The 21,653-nt window shown below is 41.5% G+C and overlaps 1 protein-coding gene across 2 annotated transcripts in view; it reads right to left on the bottom strand.

Annotated features, from left to right (window-relative positions):
- The window catches only part of LOC124147745 (kinesin-like protein KIF22), a 39,867-nt gene that overhangs the window by 16,394 nt on the left and 1,820 nt on the right, over positions 1–21,653 (bottom strand). For both annotated transcript variants that reach the window (XM_046518499.2, XM_046518500.2), the window contains exons 3-13: positions 19,860–19,987; positions 18,950–19,116; positions 15,136–15,281; positions 14,289–14,462; positions 13,775–13,850; positions 13,366–13,410; positions 6,926–7,076; positions 5,137–5,284; positions 2,662–2,942; positions 1,756–1,905; positions 1,285–1,380 (exon numbers count right to left, since the gene is read on the bottom strand). In XM_046518499.2, coding sequence (XP_046374455.2) covers positions 1,285–1,380; positions 1,756–1,905; positions 2,662–2,942; positions 5,137–5,284; positions 6,926–7,076; positions 13,366–13,410; positions 13,775–13,850; positions 14,289–14,462; positions 15,136–15,281; positions 18,950–19,116; positions 19,860–19,987 — 1,562 coding nt within the window. The remainder of the gene's footprint in view (positions 1–1,284; positions 1,381–1,755; positions 1,906–2,661; positions 2,943–5,136; positions 5,285–6,925; positions 7,077–13,365; positions 13,411–13,774; positions 13,851–14,288; positions 14,463–15,135; positions 15,282–18,949; positions 19,117–19,859; positions 19,988–21,653) is intronic.

The following is a 21,653-nucleotide window of genomic DNA, read 5'->3' as shown; positions in this document are numbered from 1 at the left end:
TGTGAACATATAACATACACATATAACTTTTATTAAAGAAATAAGTTATGTTAACCCCCAAAACATACAAGAACAGGGGAAACGTAAAACACAACGTGCATACGCGAACCCCGCAAGTATATAGAAAAAAGGGCGGGAAAAATTTTCCGTTTGGCGGGAAAATTATAACCAAGCGTAGCTACCGCAACGACCCATAAAAGCACAGTTTATTAGAGAATAAACTATAATAAATATCACCAAATCTTCAAGGAACGCTTCAGCAGGAGAAAACACGTCTTGCTAAGCAGACGAAGGAGACAAGAGTGAAGGGTGTCGCATGGCAGCTAGGTGGCTACGCACGTGCTGCATGAGGTAATTGAGATCTCTGTGGTAGATTTCGCTATAGCAGCAGTTGTGGGAGACAACAGCCTCGGTATAACAGTGGTAACGTATTACTGAATGTAATATATACACACAGTAGAACCATGGAGTAGGAATACAGATACATACAGTAGAACCATAGAGTAGGAATACATATACATATACATATACACACAGTAGAACCATGGAGTAGGAATACATATACACACAGTAGAACCATGGAGTAGGAATACAGATACATACAGTAGAACCATAGAGTAGGAATACATATACATATACACACAGTAGAACCATGGAGTAGGAATACATATACACACAGTAGAACCATGGAATAGGAATACATATACACACAGTAGAACCATGGAGTAGGAATACATATACACACAGTAGAACCATGGAGTAGGGATACATATACACACAGTAGAACCATGGAGTAGGAATACTTATACACACAGTAGAACCATGGAGTAGGAATACATATACACACAGTAGAACCATGGAGTAGGAATACATATACACACAGTAGAACCATGGAGTAGGAATACATATACACACAGTAGAACCATAGAGTAGGAATACATATACATATACACACAGTAGAACCATGGAGTAGGGATACATATACACACAGTAGAACCATGGAGTAGGAATACATATACACACCATAAAGTGGGGGTGTATGGAGAATACTACACTTCATACTTATGCTCATTATATACAATTATCACAAAGTGAGTGGACTTTCAAACCAGGGGTTGATAGCATGAGCAACTCAGGCCACCAAGAAACAATGACGCACCAATAAACTACAATAAACCACAATATCAACCCAGGTCACCAGCTGATCCTCATTGTACATGGTTCCATCTACAAACATTGGCTACAAGTGTAACAAGTAAGGATCAAGACAAAAGTCGCACATACTGTGTTTACGCTGTGCCTCTGTGTTGAGTAGGTGTGCTGGCCCCTTGTTTTCAGCCAGTCTCTCTAAAGCTTTGGTCTCAGCTATGTCATCCTCTTCTGGAAGAAACAATCACAACTGAGGTCAAAGTATACTGCTAACTATATCAACATACTGGGGCAAGTAAACAAACAAATCTTCAGGAGAAAAGTGATTATGTAAATGTCAATACAATTAGCACCTACCCCTCCAAACCTTCATTTGCCTGTGTGTCAGGAATAACAGTTCAGTTTTGTGATCTGGGGTACTGTCTGTACATGCTGGCATAAGACATATGTGGTGCTATGGATTGTGCTGTGACTTGTGATCAAAGTCTCAGACAACATATATGCCTGGAAGACAGGGTCATGGACACTGGAAAAAATGCCCCTTCTTCTCTGACCGATATGGTGGATCATGTTCACAGATAGTGAAGTGTTAGTGAAACAGCCTACCAAATATGTTCCTCTTGGACCCAGTTGACTTGAAGCCTTTCTTGAAGAGCCTGGGAGGATCAATAAACAGGGGACTGCAGGTGATGTCGTCACCATCCTTCACAGACCTCTTCTTCCCCACCTTCATCTTGTGTTGCTGGTTCGTTGTATCTACAAATTAGTTTGAGGAGTTCATCAGGATTCTGGTGGAACAAATATTGTGTACTTCATGACTATCAAATCCTCTTGATCCCAAACCAACCAGCAATGAGGTTGTTTATTTCACAGTTAAAAAACAAAACAAACATGACTGGATATTTGTGAAAAACAATTATGTTTATAACAGAGTCTTTAGGTGATGACATAGTCCCCCAATCTGGTGCAACTTGGAAATGGAGTTTGGCTACTTATACCCGACTTTTGGTTCATTGCCATTGGATACCTTCAGTTCAGTGAAGAATAAAACAATGCTGTTCATTCTTTTTCCATATCCCATATTATCAAGGCACCAGTTCACCACTTGACTGATCTGTATAGCAAGTTTCATCAAGAAATATTCAACAGTTAAGGAGTTCTGCTCAAGAATTGGAAAACGGACAGAGGACAGACGGACATGCTGATCGCTATACCTCCCCATTTGTAAAATTTGGGGATAATAAAATGTACTCCTAAATGGAACATATACTTTTGTGTAAACTTATTTTTGTTCCTATATTTTAACACTTTACACTTTTATTTCATGCGAAACAATGTAAAAACTCAAGTGGCAATTTGATCTTTCAGTTCATTTAACACCATATGTACATGACTACTTAGTGCAGCAATCACTGACCAAAGTCTGTCAGCTTGTTTGAGTGGTACATACAACTGTATCGGAGTGTTTGGCAATGGGGACATTAGACATGTTTCACAGCAAACAACACCAACCCCTCATTGGTCTCCGTTCTGTTTCCTTTCTCCCTCTCTCTTCATCTGTGGTACTGTCTATTGCCTTGTTTGTCTTTGTTGTTGACTGCCCTAGCTGTTTGAGTTGATCCTGGAAGGCTGACAGTTGTTTGTGGATGGTCTCCATGGAGACAGGTGCCCTCTGGGAAGTGTTGGTGGATTGTGCTGCTACCTGTTGGATGTGGCGGAGGATGTTTTGCTCCATCTCCTGAAGGCGACTGTTGACTGTCTGCTCAAGGTTTTTCTGTCGCCGCATCAGTGGACTGTCGGTTCAAACATCACCAGTGTTATATTCCTGAGTTGTGAATTGTGCACTTTTTAAGTATCTCTTGTTCTTGTATCAGTTTACACAGTGACATGACACCACTGCCACAAGTTATTTGCAAATTACATGAACAGACTTCTTGAAAACAAACAGGGCTATGTTGCATAAAATGATTGTAATGCTACAACTGTCGTAAGTCATTGTTAAAGTATAGGAATTACAATTGTCTTAGCATTATGATTGATTTGTGGAACATAGCTCAGGCTTATACTGATGTGATTTACAGACTGTTACCAATACTTAAGGAGCATAAAGAATATAGCTTTACACACTCATTTTTTCGTAGTTTCTCATTGAAATGTTAAGTGCTTTCAAAAATCTATACCAGTTGAAAAACAGACTATGTTCAGCATCACAGTCAACATCATTACATCTGATTTTAAGGCAGCCAGTAAATAACTTGACCATGCAGACCAGTGACAGTGACCAAGTCACAGAGCCTGACCAACTCCACTGTAGTCAGTTTGTGCGTGACAGGGGCTGAGTATTTCTTGTAATTGTACATAATCAGTTTAGATATATTACTGAAAGTGTCTGCTTTAAGCCTGTTATAAAGCATGTCAGGTGAAATGGGGTTCAAAATTATTGCACAGGGCCATACGACACAGTTGGACCAATCAACTCAACTCGAAAGGGTGCACGGGAATCACGCACGTTGAGACACCCAACGCTAACACCGTATTCGTGCGTGCGTGATTCCTGTGCACCCTTTCCAGTTGAGTTGATTGGTTCAACTGTGTCATATGGCCCTGTGACACTGGGGTAGCATTATGCAGATGGCTGTTTCAATGAATGCTTGTTCCACCCATGACGAACAGGTCTGGTTGTTGATGAAATATAGTGATAGCTAAATAGACAGATTTTGTATTCATGCACTGATTGTCTTTAAATGTAATATCCAGTTATGTATGACTGTTTAATAATATCATACCAACTTTGACTGGAGTAGGTCCGATAGTTTTTCAGATATTGTAGTAAACGTTGGTACCTTAAATTACCTTCCAGACTATAGTTGTACTGGACATCTCAGGAGATTTCCTGTCACTCCATATATATATCTTTGACTGGATAAGGCATACCATATTCAGTTGATTTTGGATCTTTGGATTATTTTCCAAGGTTAGAATTAAGTTATTGGATTGAGTACTTTATCCACTAATTGTATTCCTAAATTTGTAGTTTGTAGTTACAGTAGTGTTTTTTACAGTCTCTTCAAAGTGACATGTGTGTGTAGCAGTATGTTTGTAAATAACATGCTGAATCTTACAGCATCATTGAATTAAATTAAGCTAAATTAAATTAACAACCTCAACCTAAATATTTAACATGTATCCCCTTAAACACTTGTCTGTGTTACCCTAAACATACAAACACTAATGGTTTGCACACAATTACCAACTCCTAGATAAGCTGGTTTCTGTAGTCAGCTTGGGTAGTTAAGCTACTTTTTTTATTGAGGTTCGAGTTAGTATCACTGGGTGGCTTGGCTTGTGATTAGTTGGTAATTGTTCTCAGCTTTCTGCTGAATTTCTTCTGCTGGCCAGTCGGCATATTTCTCACAACATCTCCTGAGAACACCTCTGCATCATGTTACATAGGGTAAGTGCATTAATTATTACATTCCTGCATCTCTGATTGGAAAGGTCCTATCCTGCCTCCCTGAGATAAGTATGTTTTGAAAATAGTGCATGATTAACTCTATTCAAGTATTTCTTATGCCAGTATTCCATACAAGCCTGTGCTAATGTGTTCAGGGCTACTCACTACATCTCTGAGTAGAAAGGTTCTAGCCTGTGTCCTTGAGACGAGGTATGATACATATGTATTTATGTTTTATTAATAGTGCATGATTAACTCTATAAGTGTATGCATAAGTAATTGTTCAAAATCACTGACCAGCATAGAAGGTACATGTATACATATCTACAGCTTTACTCTACATGCTGTATGAGAGGTGTGTGTATCCTTATCATACATTGCTCTTTTATATGCTATAATATAGTCCTGATTGTTTCAGCGTTTATCATCAAAGACAACAAATATATGTTGACCATTTGCTGAAAGCCGTAGAGTGTGTTATCTGGCACTCCTGCTCCCCGAACTGCATGGATTGTGTCCCTGACGCTACTGACCTGAGGAGTGGAGCAGGGTCACTGGATACTGGGGCCTCGGCACTCACGGGGGGAGACGATGGAGACAGTTTGGCCTTTTTCCCAACTGTGTGGAGAGGTGCTGAGTTACTTCTCTTCAGTTTGGATTGATGACTTACTGCTGACACAACTAGAACACAGACATGACTATCACCAGTATCAGCAAATTTGAGTCACCAGTATTGTAGATACCATTGAGTATGGACCAGGAGGTGAGGTGAAATTGGGTTTAACATTGCGTCCAAGATTATTGCACTTATATAGCGACATGCATTGTGTATGTGGCTGCTGGTAGTCAGGTACTCGTCCGGACTGATGCCAATTTATGGTGCTAACCCAGAGATACCATGCTGCAGTTTAACATGAACACCCCACTCAGGCAGTATACTGAACCGAGCCAACCAGTCCTTGTTTTAGCCCCTTAATGCCGAGCGCCAGACAGGGTAACAACATGAACCATATACTTTACTTCTTTGGTATGATGCGGCCAAGGATCGAACCCTGGACATTCCGCTCTCCAGGAGGACATTCTACCACTAGACCATAGAGGTGGTCGTATGGACCTTCCGCTCTCCGGGAGGACATTCTACCACTAGACCATGGAGGCGGTCGTATGGACCTTCCGCTCTCCGGGAGGACATTCTACCACTAGACCATGGAGGCGGTCGTATGGACCTTGCGCTCTCCAGGAGGACATTCTACCACTAGACCATGGAGGTGGTCGTATGGACCTTCCGCTCTCCGGGAGGACATTCTACCACTAGACCATGGAGGCGGTCGTATGGACTTTCCACTTTCTGGTAGGACGGTCTGCCACTAGACCATGGAGGTATGGACCGGGAGAACCAGTGACTGAAAGCAGCATCTTCATCCCCATGAGAGTTGGATCTTAGAACAAGCATGGGGGACTGGGGACTTATTGTGACCAAGAATCCCACAGAACTGTAATCACAATTGCATGTAATGGCTAATACAAACGCAGGGACTGTGGATGTACCAATGCTGGGTCCCACATGCCATGAGTCACACAATAGGGGTTGCAGGGATTAAATTTAGCCTTTATAACCTTAACCTCCAAATTGACCACTATCAGCAGCAAATAGCATACATATGCCTTATGCAGAAATGAAGTCCTAGTCGCAATGAATCCATTGAAATGTGGGGTTGGGCCAGAAAATTGGGTAGAGTCATCAAAAACACGGCAGGTTGGGTATGCAGTGAGATGGTCATGAAATGGGGACAAATTCCTGAGCTTGAGACGGTGGTTACGGGCATGATTTCATTATTGTTTCTCCACTGTACCTAACTGACTGCACATCACACAAACTGGCTTACTGGTCAATTAAAACAAAAGGATATATGTTTTTAATATAACACAAAGCAGTGACAAGTACATTTACACTTCATCATTACTGTAATTTTGGCATAGAATACAGTACATCATTCTTACTCCTAAGTTAGCCAATCTGCCTCTTACGGAAGATTGGCAATCTGTAGTAAAACAGGATGTAAACATGAACACTTTGTTTAGATCTTGTAGGGTATAAATTTGAAGTGACATTTATTAGCCTCTTTGTACTGAGTGCAGGCAATAAAACTTAGGCTGGAGAAGCCGACTTAACCTGCACCCATCAGTCTTGTCATTGAGAAATCACATATGATATGTGATAGAATACTGATTTTGGTAGTACTGGCTTATCATGGAAGGGGCATAGTGTAGTCCCCCTCGGAAAGTGCACAAAGAAAACAGTGATAAAGCATGCTATCTAACCTGGAGCTTCCTTCACACACATAGTGTTGGTGTTGACGATCTTCTTGCTCTTACTGGCAAAGTTGAGGGTGCAGTAGGTGTCGTAGTAGTAGTGCTCCTCAGGGGCGATGTTGGTGATCATGATGGAATGACACGACCCACCGATGGAATCCTACATACACATTCAAAATAGGACTGACATGTCAGTGAGGTAAAACTAAAGTCAACTGTAGAATATTCATTCAAGTTACGACCCATGAAGATCCAGGGTTGAATAGGTCTTCAGCAACCCATGCTTGCCGCCAAAGGCGACTAACGGGATCGGGTGTGTTACGTATTGATGGCTTGAGAGTTACCTCCCTTACTGTACGCATACAGGCATGACGTCACTGTTAGCGTCGTCTGATGGCGTTCTGGAAGCTGAGAAGTAAATCCAATGACCAACCACTTCTATCTGTTATAACTTGGTAGTTATGAAGTCTGGTAGCATCAAACACTTAACATGGTGTCAGAAGTAAAACTTAGATTGCTATCATAACGTTGAACTGTGTTGAAATTCCCTATTCTGACTGTTTCTGTTCCCTGTCTGACTGACCGCGTGCGTTTCTGATGCATGTCACCTATTTTCGTGATACCAATACGGCGTGGTAAATCTACTGAACTGTGTCATATTTCGTTGTGAAATTTGATATATACTCTGACTGTAAGGGATTTCAACCAGTAATCTGAACTGTTTCTGATATGATCTATGAGAACAACGGTGTTTTTTCTATCTGAACTGACTGAATACTATTCTGTGTGTAATTGAATCTACGGAAAGCCATTACGCCATATTGCTTGATTACTGTTGTTGACTGATCATGGCAGAAGGTAATCAGGCTGCACTCCAAGTTGTTCACATACCAGTTAACATTCCACTGCCTACTAGATTAGATCTGAAAGGTGATCTGTCTAGAAATTTCAAGAAATTCAAACGAATGTGGGAAAATTATGAGCTTGCTTCTCGCACTAGGACTGATAGTGAGGAATGTCGATCGGCTACCCTATTGACATGTATTGGTCCAGATGTCTTAGACATTGTAGATGGATTAGAATTTGAAAATGAAGCAGATAGACAGAAGGTGGACAAAATACTGGAAAAACTTGAACATTATTGTATAGGGGAAACAAATGAAACTTGGGAAAGATACAATTTCAACAGAAGGGACCAGGAACAATCCGAGTCCATTGATTCTTATGTTGCAGTATTAAGAAATCTTGCAAAGAGTTGCAACTATGGGGATTTAGCGGAGTCATTGACCCGTGACAGGATGGTAAAGGGCATCCGTGATAATGCAACAAGAAAGAGATTGTTACAAGCTTCAAAACTGTCTTTAAAGGACTGCATAGATATTTGTAGGTCGCATGAAAGTGCGACGAGACGTCTGAAATCACTATCGCAAGCTGAAGATGTTCAGTTTGTAAGTCAAAGGAAACCCAACAAGTCACAGAAACCTAATGCTAAGCAACAGATCAAAACATCTGAACTACTCAAATGTAAGATTTGTGGAAAGAGGCATGAGTTTCAAAAGAAAGTATGTCCGGCATGGGGTAAGACTTGTGCAAAATGCAAAAAGAGAAATCACTTTGCTGCTTTGTGTCCTGGAAAGAGCAAAGACAGGGTTCACATGGTGGATAGTGATACTGAAGATAGTGAGTCTGAAGAGTTTGTAATGTCTGTAACTTCTGACTGTGTCAATTCTGTACAAGTTGATGAAATGAACTTGGTCAATCAGAATTACCCCAAAAGGATATTTGCAACATTGGTTGTGAATAGAGAGGAAGTTGAATTTCAACTTGACTGTGGGTCAACTGTTAACATTCTGCCTTCTTCTGTGTATACTCAAGTGTTCAGGGATGACAACTTCAGTAAATTGGACGCTAATCTGATTTCCACACTGCGAATGTACAACGGTGCTGAGACAAAACCTCTTGGGAAGATACGTGTGTCACTACAAAACCCCAAGAATGGCCGCAGGTACAGTGTTGAGTTTCTAATTGTGTCTGAGAAGGGATGCAAACCAATATTAGGGGCACGAGCTGTTCAACAGATGCAACTGATCACTGTGAACTTTGACAATATTCTGTTGATGGAATCACCCGAGGTGAATCTAACTGCTGACTCTTCACTTGAGCCTGGGAAACTGGAAATGACTGATATCAAACAAAATTATCAGGATTTGTTTGATGGTGAGGGAACTCTGGAAGGCTTTCTACACTTGGAGGTTGACAATACTGTAACCCCAGTACAGTTACCATGTCGCAAGATTCCTGTTGCTGTACAATCTCAGCTGAAATCTGAACTGGAAAGACTGACTAAGCAGAAGATTATTACACCTGTTGACATACCAACAGACTGGGTGTCAGCCTTGGTGGTGGTGCAGAAACCGAGGACAAACAAAATCAGGATCTGTATCGACCCGAAACCGTTAAACAAGGCACTTAAGAGAAACCATTATCCGATAATGACTATAGATGATGTGTTGCCTAAGTTGGCCAAGGCCAAATGTTTCTCTTTGGTGGATGCCAAAAATGGGTTCTGGCATGTTCAGTTGGATGAACAGAGCAGTTACCTGACAACGTTTGAAACTCCCTGGGGAAAGTACCGTTGGCTCCGTATGCCATTTGGCCTCTCACCAGCTCCTGAAGAGTTACAACGACGACTGAATGATGCCATATCTGGACTGGATGGTGTTCGTGCGATTCATGATGATATCTTAGTTTACGGCGTGGGAGAAACTGATCAGGATGCTGAGGTCGATCACGACAAGAAATTGATCGCCCTTTTTAATTGTTGTCGAGCGAAGGACATCAAACTGAATGAGTCTAAACTGAAGTTGAAACTGCCAAAAGTGCCCTACCTGGGTCATGTACTCACTGCTGATGGACTCCAAATTGATGAGACCAAGGTTGAGGCTATAAAGAAAATGCCTTCACCTACTGACAAACAAGGTGTGCAACGCATCTTGGGGATGGTCAACTATGTGCAAAAGTTTGTACCCAATCTCTCTGAAATCACCGCTCCACTGAGGGATCTGCTGAAAGGTGAAGTGAACTTTCGATGGGACAACACTGTACATGGACAGTGCTTGGAGAAGATTAAGCACATTCTGTCAGAACCTCCTGTTCTGAAATATTTTGATAATGAAGCTGTCACACATCTCCAATGTGATGCTTCACAAAGTGGCCTCGGAGCTTGTCTTATGCAAGATGGACAACCAGTGGCATGTGCATCCAGATCAATGACAAGCACAGAGCAACATTACGCTCAGATAGAAAAGGAAATGCTTGCAATAGTCTTTGGACTGGAACGTTTTGACCAGTATGTGTATGGACGCAAGGTGACCATAGAGACAGATCACAAACCTTTAGAGTCCATCTTGAGAAAGAGCCTCCTGAGCGCACCTAAAAGGCTGCAACGCATGATGCTACGGTTGCAGAAGTACGACTTTACAGTGGTGTACAAGAAAGGAAGCCTGATGTTCATGGCTGACACATTAAGTCGTGCGTACTTACCACATGACAGACAATTGATCACTGACGAAGGCCAAGTGTTGATGATAGACATGAGGAGCCCAACAGCTATTGACACTGAGACAATTCAAATGGTCGAGCATTTATCCATATCTCAACAGAGACTAGCTGAACTGAAACAAGCCACAAGTAAAGATACTTGCATGAGCAAGCTGATGCAGCTCATACAGCAAGGCTGGCCACCGTCAAAGGAAGATTTACCACACTCAGTACGTGAGTACTTTACCTTTCGGGACGAACTCTCTATGCAGAATGGCGTAGTATTCAAGGGCGAGCGTGTTGTTGTACCTGCAAGTATACGTGGCAACATCATGGAGAGAATTCACTCAAGCCACATCGGTGTGCAAGGGTGTATACGACGAGCAAAAGAACTTGTCTACTGGCCGAACATGGGACAGGAGATAATAGATCTTGTAAGCAAGTGTGAAACCTGCAACACCCTACAACAAGACCAAAGCAGGGAGCCTTTGATCAGTCATCATATTCCTACTCGTCCCTGGGAGAAACTTGGTTGCGATTTGTTTGAGTTTGATGAGAAAGACTTTTTGATTACTGTGGACTATTATTCCGACTTCTTTGAAGTTGACAGACTCCACAGCAAGAAAGCTCCTGAAATCAACAAGAAGCTCAAGTCACATCTAGCTAGACATGGGATTCCAAATCAGATTATCTCCGATAACGGTCCACCGTTCAACTCTGAAGCTTTTCGTAAGTTCTCAGACAACTATGAATTTGAGCATGTTACATCGTCACCTCGTTACCCACAATCCAACGGGAAAGTTGAAAGCGCGGTGAAGATAGCTAAGAAGCTGATGACAAAGTCACTACATGCCCAAACTGATCCTTACTTAGCTCTCCTGGACTGGCGAAATGTTCCGACAGAGGGAATAGGATTTTCTCCGGTACAGCGACTCTTTAGTAGGAGAACAAAGACCAAACTCCCAACAGCAAGTACACTTTTACAACCAAAGACCGTTGATGGTGTGTCAGACAAGATAGCTTGTAAAAAATCTAAACAAGCTTACTACTTCAATAGAGGCACCAACGAACTTCCTGCTCTGAAGGAGGGAGATGTGGTAAGAGTCAAGCCTACTAAGTTCGACAAACAGTGGAAGAAAGCTGTTATAGAACAACAGGTGGATGTGAGGTCGTATGAACTGCGTACAGAAGATGGCAGTAACTTGTGCAGAAACAGACGACATTTGAGAAAGTCTCATGAAGCTCCTCCATTGTTTGTGGATACAGATATGGCTGAAAGGAACCGGTTAGAACCAGATCTGTGTGTGGAAAGAACTTCCGCTGAAACTCCTATGAGGAACTGTACTGACAAGCCTGTAGACCAAACATCAAGCAAAACTACAGAGAGAGTTCAGATTCCTGCACAGACACCTAGACAGTCAAGTGAGACAACTGAGAAGAGAACTTCTCGTGGTCGTGTGATCAAACAACCGTCTAGATTCAGAGGTTATCTTACAAATTAAGAACTTTAAAGTAAAGCTGTTTTGCAGTAAAATTGTGTTATGGACTGTAAGCCTTTTTGAAAGGACGAAGAACTGTTTAGTTTTTATGTTATGAACTGTGTGCCTTACTAAGGACGAAATCAATTCATAACTGTTATTGTGTTGAAAGTTTGGGAAGTGTTTCAAATATGCTTTCGGTTTTCAGCAACTGAGCTGTTAAGAACAAAGACTTGTTTTACCATTAGTATTGCATTAATGTTTCCAGACTTTAAAGGTTACCCTTAAAAGGGGAGATGTTACGTATTGATGGCTTGAGAGTTACCTCCCTTACTGTACGCATACAGGCATGACGTCACTGTTAGCGTCGTCTGATGGCGTTCTGGAAGCTGAGAAGTAAATCCAATGACCAACCACTTCTATCTGTTATAACTTGGTAGTTATGAAGTCTGGTAGCATCAAACACTTAACAGGGTGGTCAGGCTTGCTGACTTGGTAGATGCCGTCATATAGCTGAAATATTGCTGAGTGTGGCGTTAAACAACAACCAACCATCATTCAAGTTACACTAAGCCATTCTTTTAGACATTCTCCGTTGCATGCTGATAGTTGTACCATGTCTGTGTATTGTTTCCTGTACAGCTGACTGACCAATTTAATTACTGTAGATTTTGAATTAATTGGGAAAAATGCGAGTGGTCTTTGTTGGCATTAATGAAACTTTGCATTTATGTCTCCAAACTGACTATCAACAATAAGACAACCTCACTGCACACTAGGAGTGGAAATACCAACTTGAATATAAACACAAACACAGTAAAAAAGAATAGGAATTACACAATAGGCATCATTGACCTCTCCAGCAGTCCAGACAGATGCCCCCCACGCAACACTTCGTCAAAGGCTGACACAACCCAATGCGCACCGATAGGTTTCACCACACTCCTCAGATCCACAGCCTATGTCTTGTCATCTCCCTTCATGTTTGTCAACTCCTTCTCCACATACCAATCAGTTAACTGTTGTTGGTTCAAAGATTTTTTTCCCTTTGAACTTCCTCAATGCCAGTCAACAAAATATACATATAAACTGTGTTGTTTTTAGGAAAACACTGCTCATTGTTAATACGGAAGTGCTCTACTCAGTGCTAATAAGCGATGCTATTTGCTGTTTGATTGGATGAAGGTAAGGTTTGATTAAGGTAAGGATATATATCATTCCACTGGGGATGGGGATGGGGTGGGGGAGTCACATTGATATTGAGTCGCATTTTTGGCTAGCGGTCAGCAGTTGTATTAATTTGGAGACGCATTAATTTCAAGACTTACAGTACTTGGGACATTACTTTTAACAACAGATATGACAAGAGTCACGAATGTTTCAACAGCAAAACACATCACATATGAGCCTGGAGTACTTCATGCAGCCTACCTGTAACAAGCGAGTCAGCTTACTGTTTCTGTAAGGAATTCGTGGCTGGAACATAAACAACATGAATGTAAACAACTACATACATATAATGATGCACTACACTTTATTGAAAGCTTACAACTGAGAGTATACTGTCTTATTGACAATGACAGTGGGAATGACAGTTTTATACTTTAGGCATCATGAGGCACTGACCTACCATTTGTACTATTGTTGGTTATGAACTTTGAGGGTCAACAGTCAACACAAGAGGAATAGATCATGGATCTTTTAGCCACGAGTCCAAAACCTGGTGTAGTGACATGTCTTTGTTTAATAAGCTCAGCTCAATAACAAACATCAAAATCTATTCAGATTTTGGCAAGAGAAGATTTGGTGATGGGCACCAACTTCTGTTATAGTGTCTTACCAGACCACTGTTGATAGCATCTACCACCTCTCCCAGGGAAAACAGAGACTTGTTGATGGCACCACTCTCCTTCAGTCTGAAAGTCAAACAATGCAATCACTGGTCTGGGGGGAGGGGAGCGCACAATGAATTTCCAGGAAACATTTTACAATAAATTGAAAATTTCACACTTAGGCACACTAGTAATATCCTGTATGTTATATGAGCACCACAGTTTGTGATATGGATACAAATGTTATTGTAATTACTATCTGCACAAAAGATAATAATCGAAGTGACTTTGAAAGTAAGGTATAACCACCCATATCTCCAGTCACCTGTAGTTCACTTGTATCCCATATTGACAAGAGTGCACTGGGAGGAAGTGAACCTAAGTTATACAGATCACAGTTGTGTATGAAGATCATATAGTGACGTCACAGTAGACATGTGGTTTAAATATCATGAGACCTCGTCTTGCTTCTTCTGAGTTCAATCAGGCCAGAGATCCTAATCTAATAACTCCACAACTGACCTAATGCCCTTGTTGCCTGTCCTGCGATTGTCCTCAGATCCTGCAAGGTCAATGAGATAGATCTTGCCCTGGTATTCCCTGAAGGGGGCACACTGCTGTGTCTTCCGAACCTTCAACATCAGGATACTGTGGCTGCGACTTGACCTGTCATTGAGTTTAGTGGCTGCAACAGTCCTGAAAACAGTTACGTAAACAAGTGATGAGAAAATTCAAACAAAAGATGACCTGGGCATTAGAAGATGAGGAAGGGTGAATATGGTGTTATGTCACCAACATGACAACTCTATCCTGACAGCCCACATCAAAGTTTTACTAGATTGATGACAGTCACCCTGTTCTAGCGGCATCTGTCTGCAGAACGGAAGGTTGGTGTTCCGTTGGTGGACGCATCATACCAAAACGCTAAAAGATAGTACTTCTTGATACCCTGCCTGGTGCTTGGCATTAAGGGGCTATAACAAGGACTGGTCAGCTCAGAATCAGTACACTGTCCAAGTGGGGTATTCATGTTCAACTGCAGCATAAGTATCAGATTGGGCTTGCACCATAAATTTGGCATTAGTCTGGACTAGTACAAGCAGCCACACACACGTGCATGCACATTGTGAAAAGAGTGCAACGATCTTAAACGTGACCTTGTGTACCCTGAAGCAGAAAAAACCCCATGAACTTCCATATGCTCACAAACAAATATCCATGTTTGACTTGTTCAGGTATGGCTGGTCATGGGTCATGCCCCTTGGTTGAAGCACCATACACTGCCATTCCTTGCTGCAGTCCTAACAGCTGTAAACCCCAACTCACACACTAACATGACAACACATAAGTGCTCTTTGCATAGATTTACCTGTTATTTGAGGCCGGGCCAAAAAGATTCTTGAATTCATCAAAATTCTGAATTGTCTTCTCAGCGAGGCCAGCAACAAAGATATTATGATTTCCATCCTCTCTGATTGGGAGGTCACAGTTTCTTGGTTCCAGCAGGTCTTGAACCTATGTCAGTTAAGCAATTTTTTTTTTACATTCGTATACTTACTCCTTAATTCATTTATTGCTGTTTTCTGACAGGAAGACGAACTGTGTGAGATCCAGCTGCTGAAGAAAAGTTGTTCAAACCAGTAGAGGCAGCACCCTCGACAGGTGACCTGGAAGCTATGACATCACATCAAAGCACATTACTGCTTTAAACATGACATCTTTGGGGGGGAGAGGTGAAGGGAGGTAGCGTAGCGAAGGAAGGGCACTTAGAGGTTGTAATGCAGGATAAGTATACAAATGTAAAAAGTATTGAGATTTTACTAAATTTATGAACTTATCCTGCATTACTCCTTAATGCATGTTTATCAGATGGCACGGCGGTGGGCATACCTTCAGATGTGTTCCATAATAAACCCTCGTCAAGGTCCGATGAACCCTCACTGCACAGTGATGATGGAACAGCCACGACCATTCTTGTTGGAAGGAAACAAGAGTTGATGCAGAAAGGAAAACCCAAATAGGTGACAGAAATAGAATGATGTGGTTTGCCAAAAACTAGAACTGGCCTAAGAGCCCTCGAATCTGTGGTGATATACACCGGAGACGTCGACGGGCCCTGCTCTGGGTATCTGAGAATCAGTGGCGTCGAAGATTGGTGACCTGTTGGGCTACAACCAGGGGGCCAAAGCTGTGAACTTCCAAGGCTACATCACGATGGAGGTGGCTGGCGAAGATGGTGACGTATCGGCAATAACGACATTTCATGATCGATTTGATGGAGCAGTTATTGTGAAGAGCCATGGTAGATATGACCGCCCTGATCTCGTGGGTTGTTAGCCTTGGGGGGATCCAATCGGGCTGCTTTATAAGCTTGGAGGATTACTGCCCGGGTGAACAGGGTAATAGTATTCCGGCTGACCTCCGACTGCGACGAGGGGGAGAACTGGCAGGAAAAGGTTTTTCCTAGACATGCGGCAAGCTTTAGACTGTCGTAGGAAAATCCACAATGCTCTAACTGGGCATAACAATAGCTCCGCCTCATTGTCGGCACCCACAATGGACGAGAAAGGGGAAGGGAAGGAGAATGGTGAATGATCTATCGGGCTGTCCTGGGAGATGATTCTTTGCAAAAAATCCCAGCACAGCCCAAGATGTTCAGGTGTGGCAACCAACTGTGTGGGTAACAGAAGAATGGGCCACGCCGGAAGTTCTAGTGGGTTGTCTCTGACGAGGTCTCGGAGGTGGACAAACCAACTTTTGGCTGGCCACCAAGGTGCGACCAAATTCAGTGTCAGGTTCTGAGTGGCCTGGATCTTTTGAAGAACCCTGGGAAGGAGAACCGGAGGCGGAAAATTGTATGTGCTTAATCCTTCCCAGGGAGCGCTGAGGGTGTTGACTGCCACTGCTGCCGGATCTGGCACTGGTGAGGTGTAAGTCAACAACTGGCAGATCTGAGATGTGGTGAACAGATCAATGTTTTGGGATTCGCTCGTTCGGCAGATCATGGCAAAGACTTTTGGATGGAGCTGCCACTCGGTGGGAGCCACCTTGTCCGGCCTGGCATAGGCGTCTGCCATGGCTTTCTTGCGAATGAGCCTCAGCGTCGTCATCTGGAAGTAAGGAGGACGTTCCAGGTAATGCCGATTGAAAAAGGAGACGTTGTGGATCATGAACAGTTTGGTGGAGCCCATCTTGGGGACCAGAACACGGAGGAGTAAAATCCCGGAGTCTGAACTGGGTTGTGCACAACATCTATGGCCTCCTTGGGAAGCAGCATTTCGACGCTGATGCCCAGGAGCTGATGTTGGTGTTGGGAGTATGCATCTGTGAAGGCAGAGGAGACGTAGAAGCAGGTCCCGTCACCGGAGAAGGGAGTACAATGTTGTTGATAAAGTTGATGGCATGGGAGGCGTAGAAGACCGCAAAAGGGTGTTGCTCTTGATGAGAGAGGGAGTCTTCGAGTTGTGAGCCATGTCAGGGTATCGACGAACACGATGAGATACATTTCCTAGATACTCGTAAGTAGCATGGTGACAAGGGAAAGTACTGCTCTGTGACAGTACAGGGCGAGGTACAATCAAGGCACAGAAGGTTAGGGGCCCCGACCAGATTTGTTTCCTCGGCAGTGAGTATAACGAGGCATAAATTCTGGAATTTAAGCAAAATCATAACAATGCGGCAAGCACACAACGGGAAACGGGGGGCATAATGTAACTCAATTAAACTTTTGTTTAAAACTTGTGAGAAAACCATTACACAAAAGATAGTGAAAAGTATAGCTTTAAACACACAAACGTTAGGTAAAACAGAATTAATGGCTTACCAAAGCCAAATTAAAGAATTCAGAACGCAAGACACAAAAGTATGTGACGAATTCAACATTATGCCTGTAAATTACCGTGACTAGAGCCACAAACCAGCGATAAAATGTTACAAAAGAGAGGTATGGGAAGACCACAAAGGGTACAAACCATAAACAGGAGAGAATATAGCAGCAAACAATGAATTTAGAAACACGCAATTCAGCAGCAGCTTTATTTCCATAAGGGATACAACAGTACGCCCGTTCATGGAGGTGACAAAGCAGTAATGTGCTTTGATGCGACGTCATAGCTTCCGGGTCACATGACAATTGTGCAAGTGTGCTACTTCTACTGGTTGGAACAACTTTTCTTTAGCAGCTTGATCTTACACAGTTCGTTCTTCTGTCAGAAAACAACAGTATATGCATGAAGGATTAATGCGGGATAAGTTGAACAATTTCTGTTGTTTTATGGTATTTATTCAGCATGGATCAATACATTTTCATTACAAAGTTTATTGACCCAAGTGGGAATGAAAAGGGAGTGGGGGATTGCCTGAGCTCTTCCTCAAGTACTACCAGTGTTTCTTACAATTAATAGCCTGTCACACAAACTACAGCTTCGGATTGGTTCAAATAATATGGATTACCAGAAATGTATGTGACATGCAAGCTCTGAAATATAATTGCCCAGTGAGATAATCTGCAACCTTTTTTGTAACATATTTGTCAAATTCACATGTAATATGACCATGCATTTAATGCAATATTGATACACTTAGTTTACATGTATTAAAGATACTTTCTTGGTATTTGTCCTGATATTCATTCAATTTCAAGTCAATTACATTATTCAGAGAGATTATACGAGTATGTGTGTCATACTGATTTATGAAATGAGTGTCAGAATTCTTGTATTTCCAGAATGTGTGTAATACATGGATTCTGATACAAATTTTGTAAAATCAGTATGACACATGTGTTAGTGTAATAATTTCTTTATTACCCATTATTTCTCGAAAGCCCCCCTTTAGAAACATGCTGTCCTAGAAAAATCACAATTTGTGGAATGACGTCCACAATCTTCAGCTATGACGTCCTTTCTTGTATGACATCATTTCGACCTTACGTCACAATTAGATTCAAATGACATCATCTATGCTGTCCAGATGGTGGCAACAATACACTGGTGCGTGAGAAGTGATATTTGCCCTAATGCACATAGAAATGTGAAATTCAAATTTGGGAATGTAGACTTGTCACATCATAAAGTGCTGACCTGGGACAAAGATCTGTCTGTAGATTGCACACATTAATCCTAGCTATAGTAACATTATAGTAACACTGAACTTTTGGACTAACATTCAAACAACACTTTTACCTTTTCATTATAAATCTCCAGATAAGAGAAGGCAACCTCAAACTTGTATGAGTGGGGTTGTGCACCCATGTCCTTGGTCTTCCTACCAATAGTCTGGAAGAGACCATTGATAACTCTGGGGATAACACCGGGATCTGCTGGAGAACCAAGCATTGTGTAGGTTTTACCTGAAACACACACAGATTTTTTCGATCTCAGGTTTTAAATAAATGCAGTTAATATACAAAATATATAAATATTCAAACAACTCAATTAGTACTAATTGGGCCTTGGCACAAATACAGCGTATCAAGGGTTTTTATGTCTTTTTACACGTAAAAGTGTGTAAAAATATGAACAAAACAGACTATTGTGAAACTGAGCATAACCAGGTGTTAGTAGATCAAGGTGAATGTCCATGACCTATGACACCTTGACGACAGGTGAAAACTGATGCTTGAAACCCACGTGCATGTGATTTGTCAGTGGTTAGTGATTTGTGAATGGCATTGTGGGATAGTGAATCATCGTCAAAATATCAGAACGTAAAAGTAACATATTCCCTTCTCAAACAACAACTTACATGTTATTATTATTATGTACATAAACAAAGCTGTTATTTTTATTGTTGTTTTGATAACTTTTTTCCAGTCTAATTTGCATAATGCCTATAGCCTGTTTCTGCCATGTCAATTTGGACTTAGTTTTATTTTTGAATGTTGAAAGTGCCTACAAATTGCCTCCTGTAAAGTACATTTGTATTGAGCACTGAGATAAAACTAGCAAATCCAGACTAGTACTTTTCCAGTTGTTTTGTTATTTCGTATTTACATCTACGTAATGCTTTGTGACGAGTATTAAATCCAGCAAAACAGGGTTTTTTTCATTTCCATGAGAACTTTAGTATGTGTTTGAGATCAAACTGAGTTACCTGCCCCTGTTGGACCATATGCAAATATTGAAACATTCTCCCCATCTAAGCTGCGATGGAGTAGATTCTTTATGCATTCATTGTATATGAGCTGTTGGGAGCTGGATGAATCGTATACACTGGAAAAACTGGAAACAAACAAAACAAACCACCATAAGCATAAGGATAAATCATCTTCCCGAGGCAAGTGAGTTAACTGACTATAAAAGTCCTGTTTCCACCCTTGACGAAGTAGGCTGGTATTATGGAGTTACATTTTGGCTGGACTAACGAGTCTATGCATAGTCCAATCAAAATTGCGCACCGAAATCGAAATCCGGTTTTTGTGGATTGCAGGATTTGCAAAGCATGTGCACCGCCAACTCATTGTCAGCAGATATTTTCCAAATCTTTTCATGTCTTTAATCAAGGTGCTCACGTGATTTGATGCATTTCGCAATGTATGACCCGTTTTATCACAATATAGATGTTGATTATCGATTAGATTGTCCTGACTGGGCGCCACCATTTTGTGTGAAGCAAACGCAAGTTATACAAGAGGTGGAATCTGATTGGTCCATAGGAGAGACTTGGAAGGGACATAACTGGTAATAGCCACTGGTGGCGCTACAATCGAGCCCAGGAATTCCAGCCCAGTTCGGCAAGGGTGGAAGCTGGACTTTTAAAGTCAGTTAACTCTCTTGCCTCGGGAAGATGAAGGATAAATATGACATAGTTAATCATGATAGTCAGATAATACATACAGCAAGTAAATGTTCACAAATGATAAATTGAACTCAAAAGCCACATCCACCCATCAGATTTCACAGTTGGAATACAAGTAATACCATGTACAGTTATGTTACAAGCTTAACCAATCACATATATTGACTGTCTTTCAGGAAAAGTTGAAGACTCATTAAGCATTTTGAGGGAACTGGCACACTGATTTCCTTAACATATGTAGCATGTCACAATGGAATTCCCTTTCTGCACACGTCAGCTGTACAACATCTTCATTGAATATCTCCTGCAAAACTAACTATTAATTGAGTAAACGTACATATTGATCTGCCCTGTGTTTTTTTACGAAAGGCTTACACCAAAACTTTCTTACAGCTATGTCGTCTGTTTGCAGGGATCTGTCTAGACCTGCTCAGAGGCCTATTTGCTCCCAAGTCTGCAGCTAAAGTCAGTAAATTCCAAAATTGGAATATGAAAAATCCCTTAGCTTGTTATGGTTTAGTAGAGCTGACTTGTATATCAGTGACAGCAATCCCAGTAAACATGGTAGTAAAGTGGAAGAGGTTTTTAGGTATAGTTAACATTATTACATTGAATGCAATATTATGCCATGTTATAAATTGTTAAAATACCTCTTAAGTTTCTGAAAATAAGTAATGAAAACATATATTCCCAATTTTGAACAAAATAGTGATTTTCCCAAAGGGCACTTTGGAAGCCTAAATATATTCATTGCTTGATAGCTACCTTGATCATGGTTAAACCATAGGAAAGGGAGCAAATATTTAAGAATTGACTGTCACTTTGTGTGAGTTCATTGGAGTATGAACCTTCATAGAGGGCCAAACTGTATGAACGTCGGAGCTTGCGACAATGTTTTACCTCAGAGGATATAGGCCTAGATCTATACACTGTTTTATTTAGTATGTGTGACTTCATATTTGCACTGACAGCCATGCAACATCCGCTGTATCGTGGAATAAAATAATTCCTCAAAAAGAAAGGCGACATGAGCGCATGTATGCACAACTTGCTCTTCAGAAACATCTGACACAACGCATGTATTCAAAT

Source organism: Haliotis rufescens, unplaced genomic scaffold (assembly GCF_023055435.1).
Source record: "Haliotis rufescens isolate VD_foot unplaced genomic scaffold, xgHalRufe1.0.p SCAF_36, whole genome shotgun sequence".
NCBI classification, from domain to species: Eukaryota; Metazoa; Mollusca; class Gastropoda; order Lepetellida; family Haliotidae; genus Haliotis; species Haliotis rufescens.
Note: the sequence above shows the minus strand (reverse complement) of the source record. Positions and strands in the feature narration are given on the sequence as shown.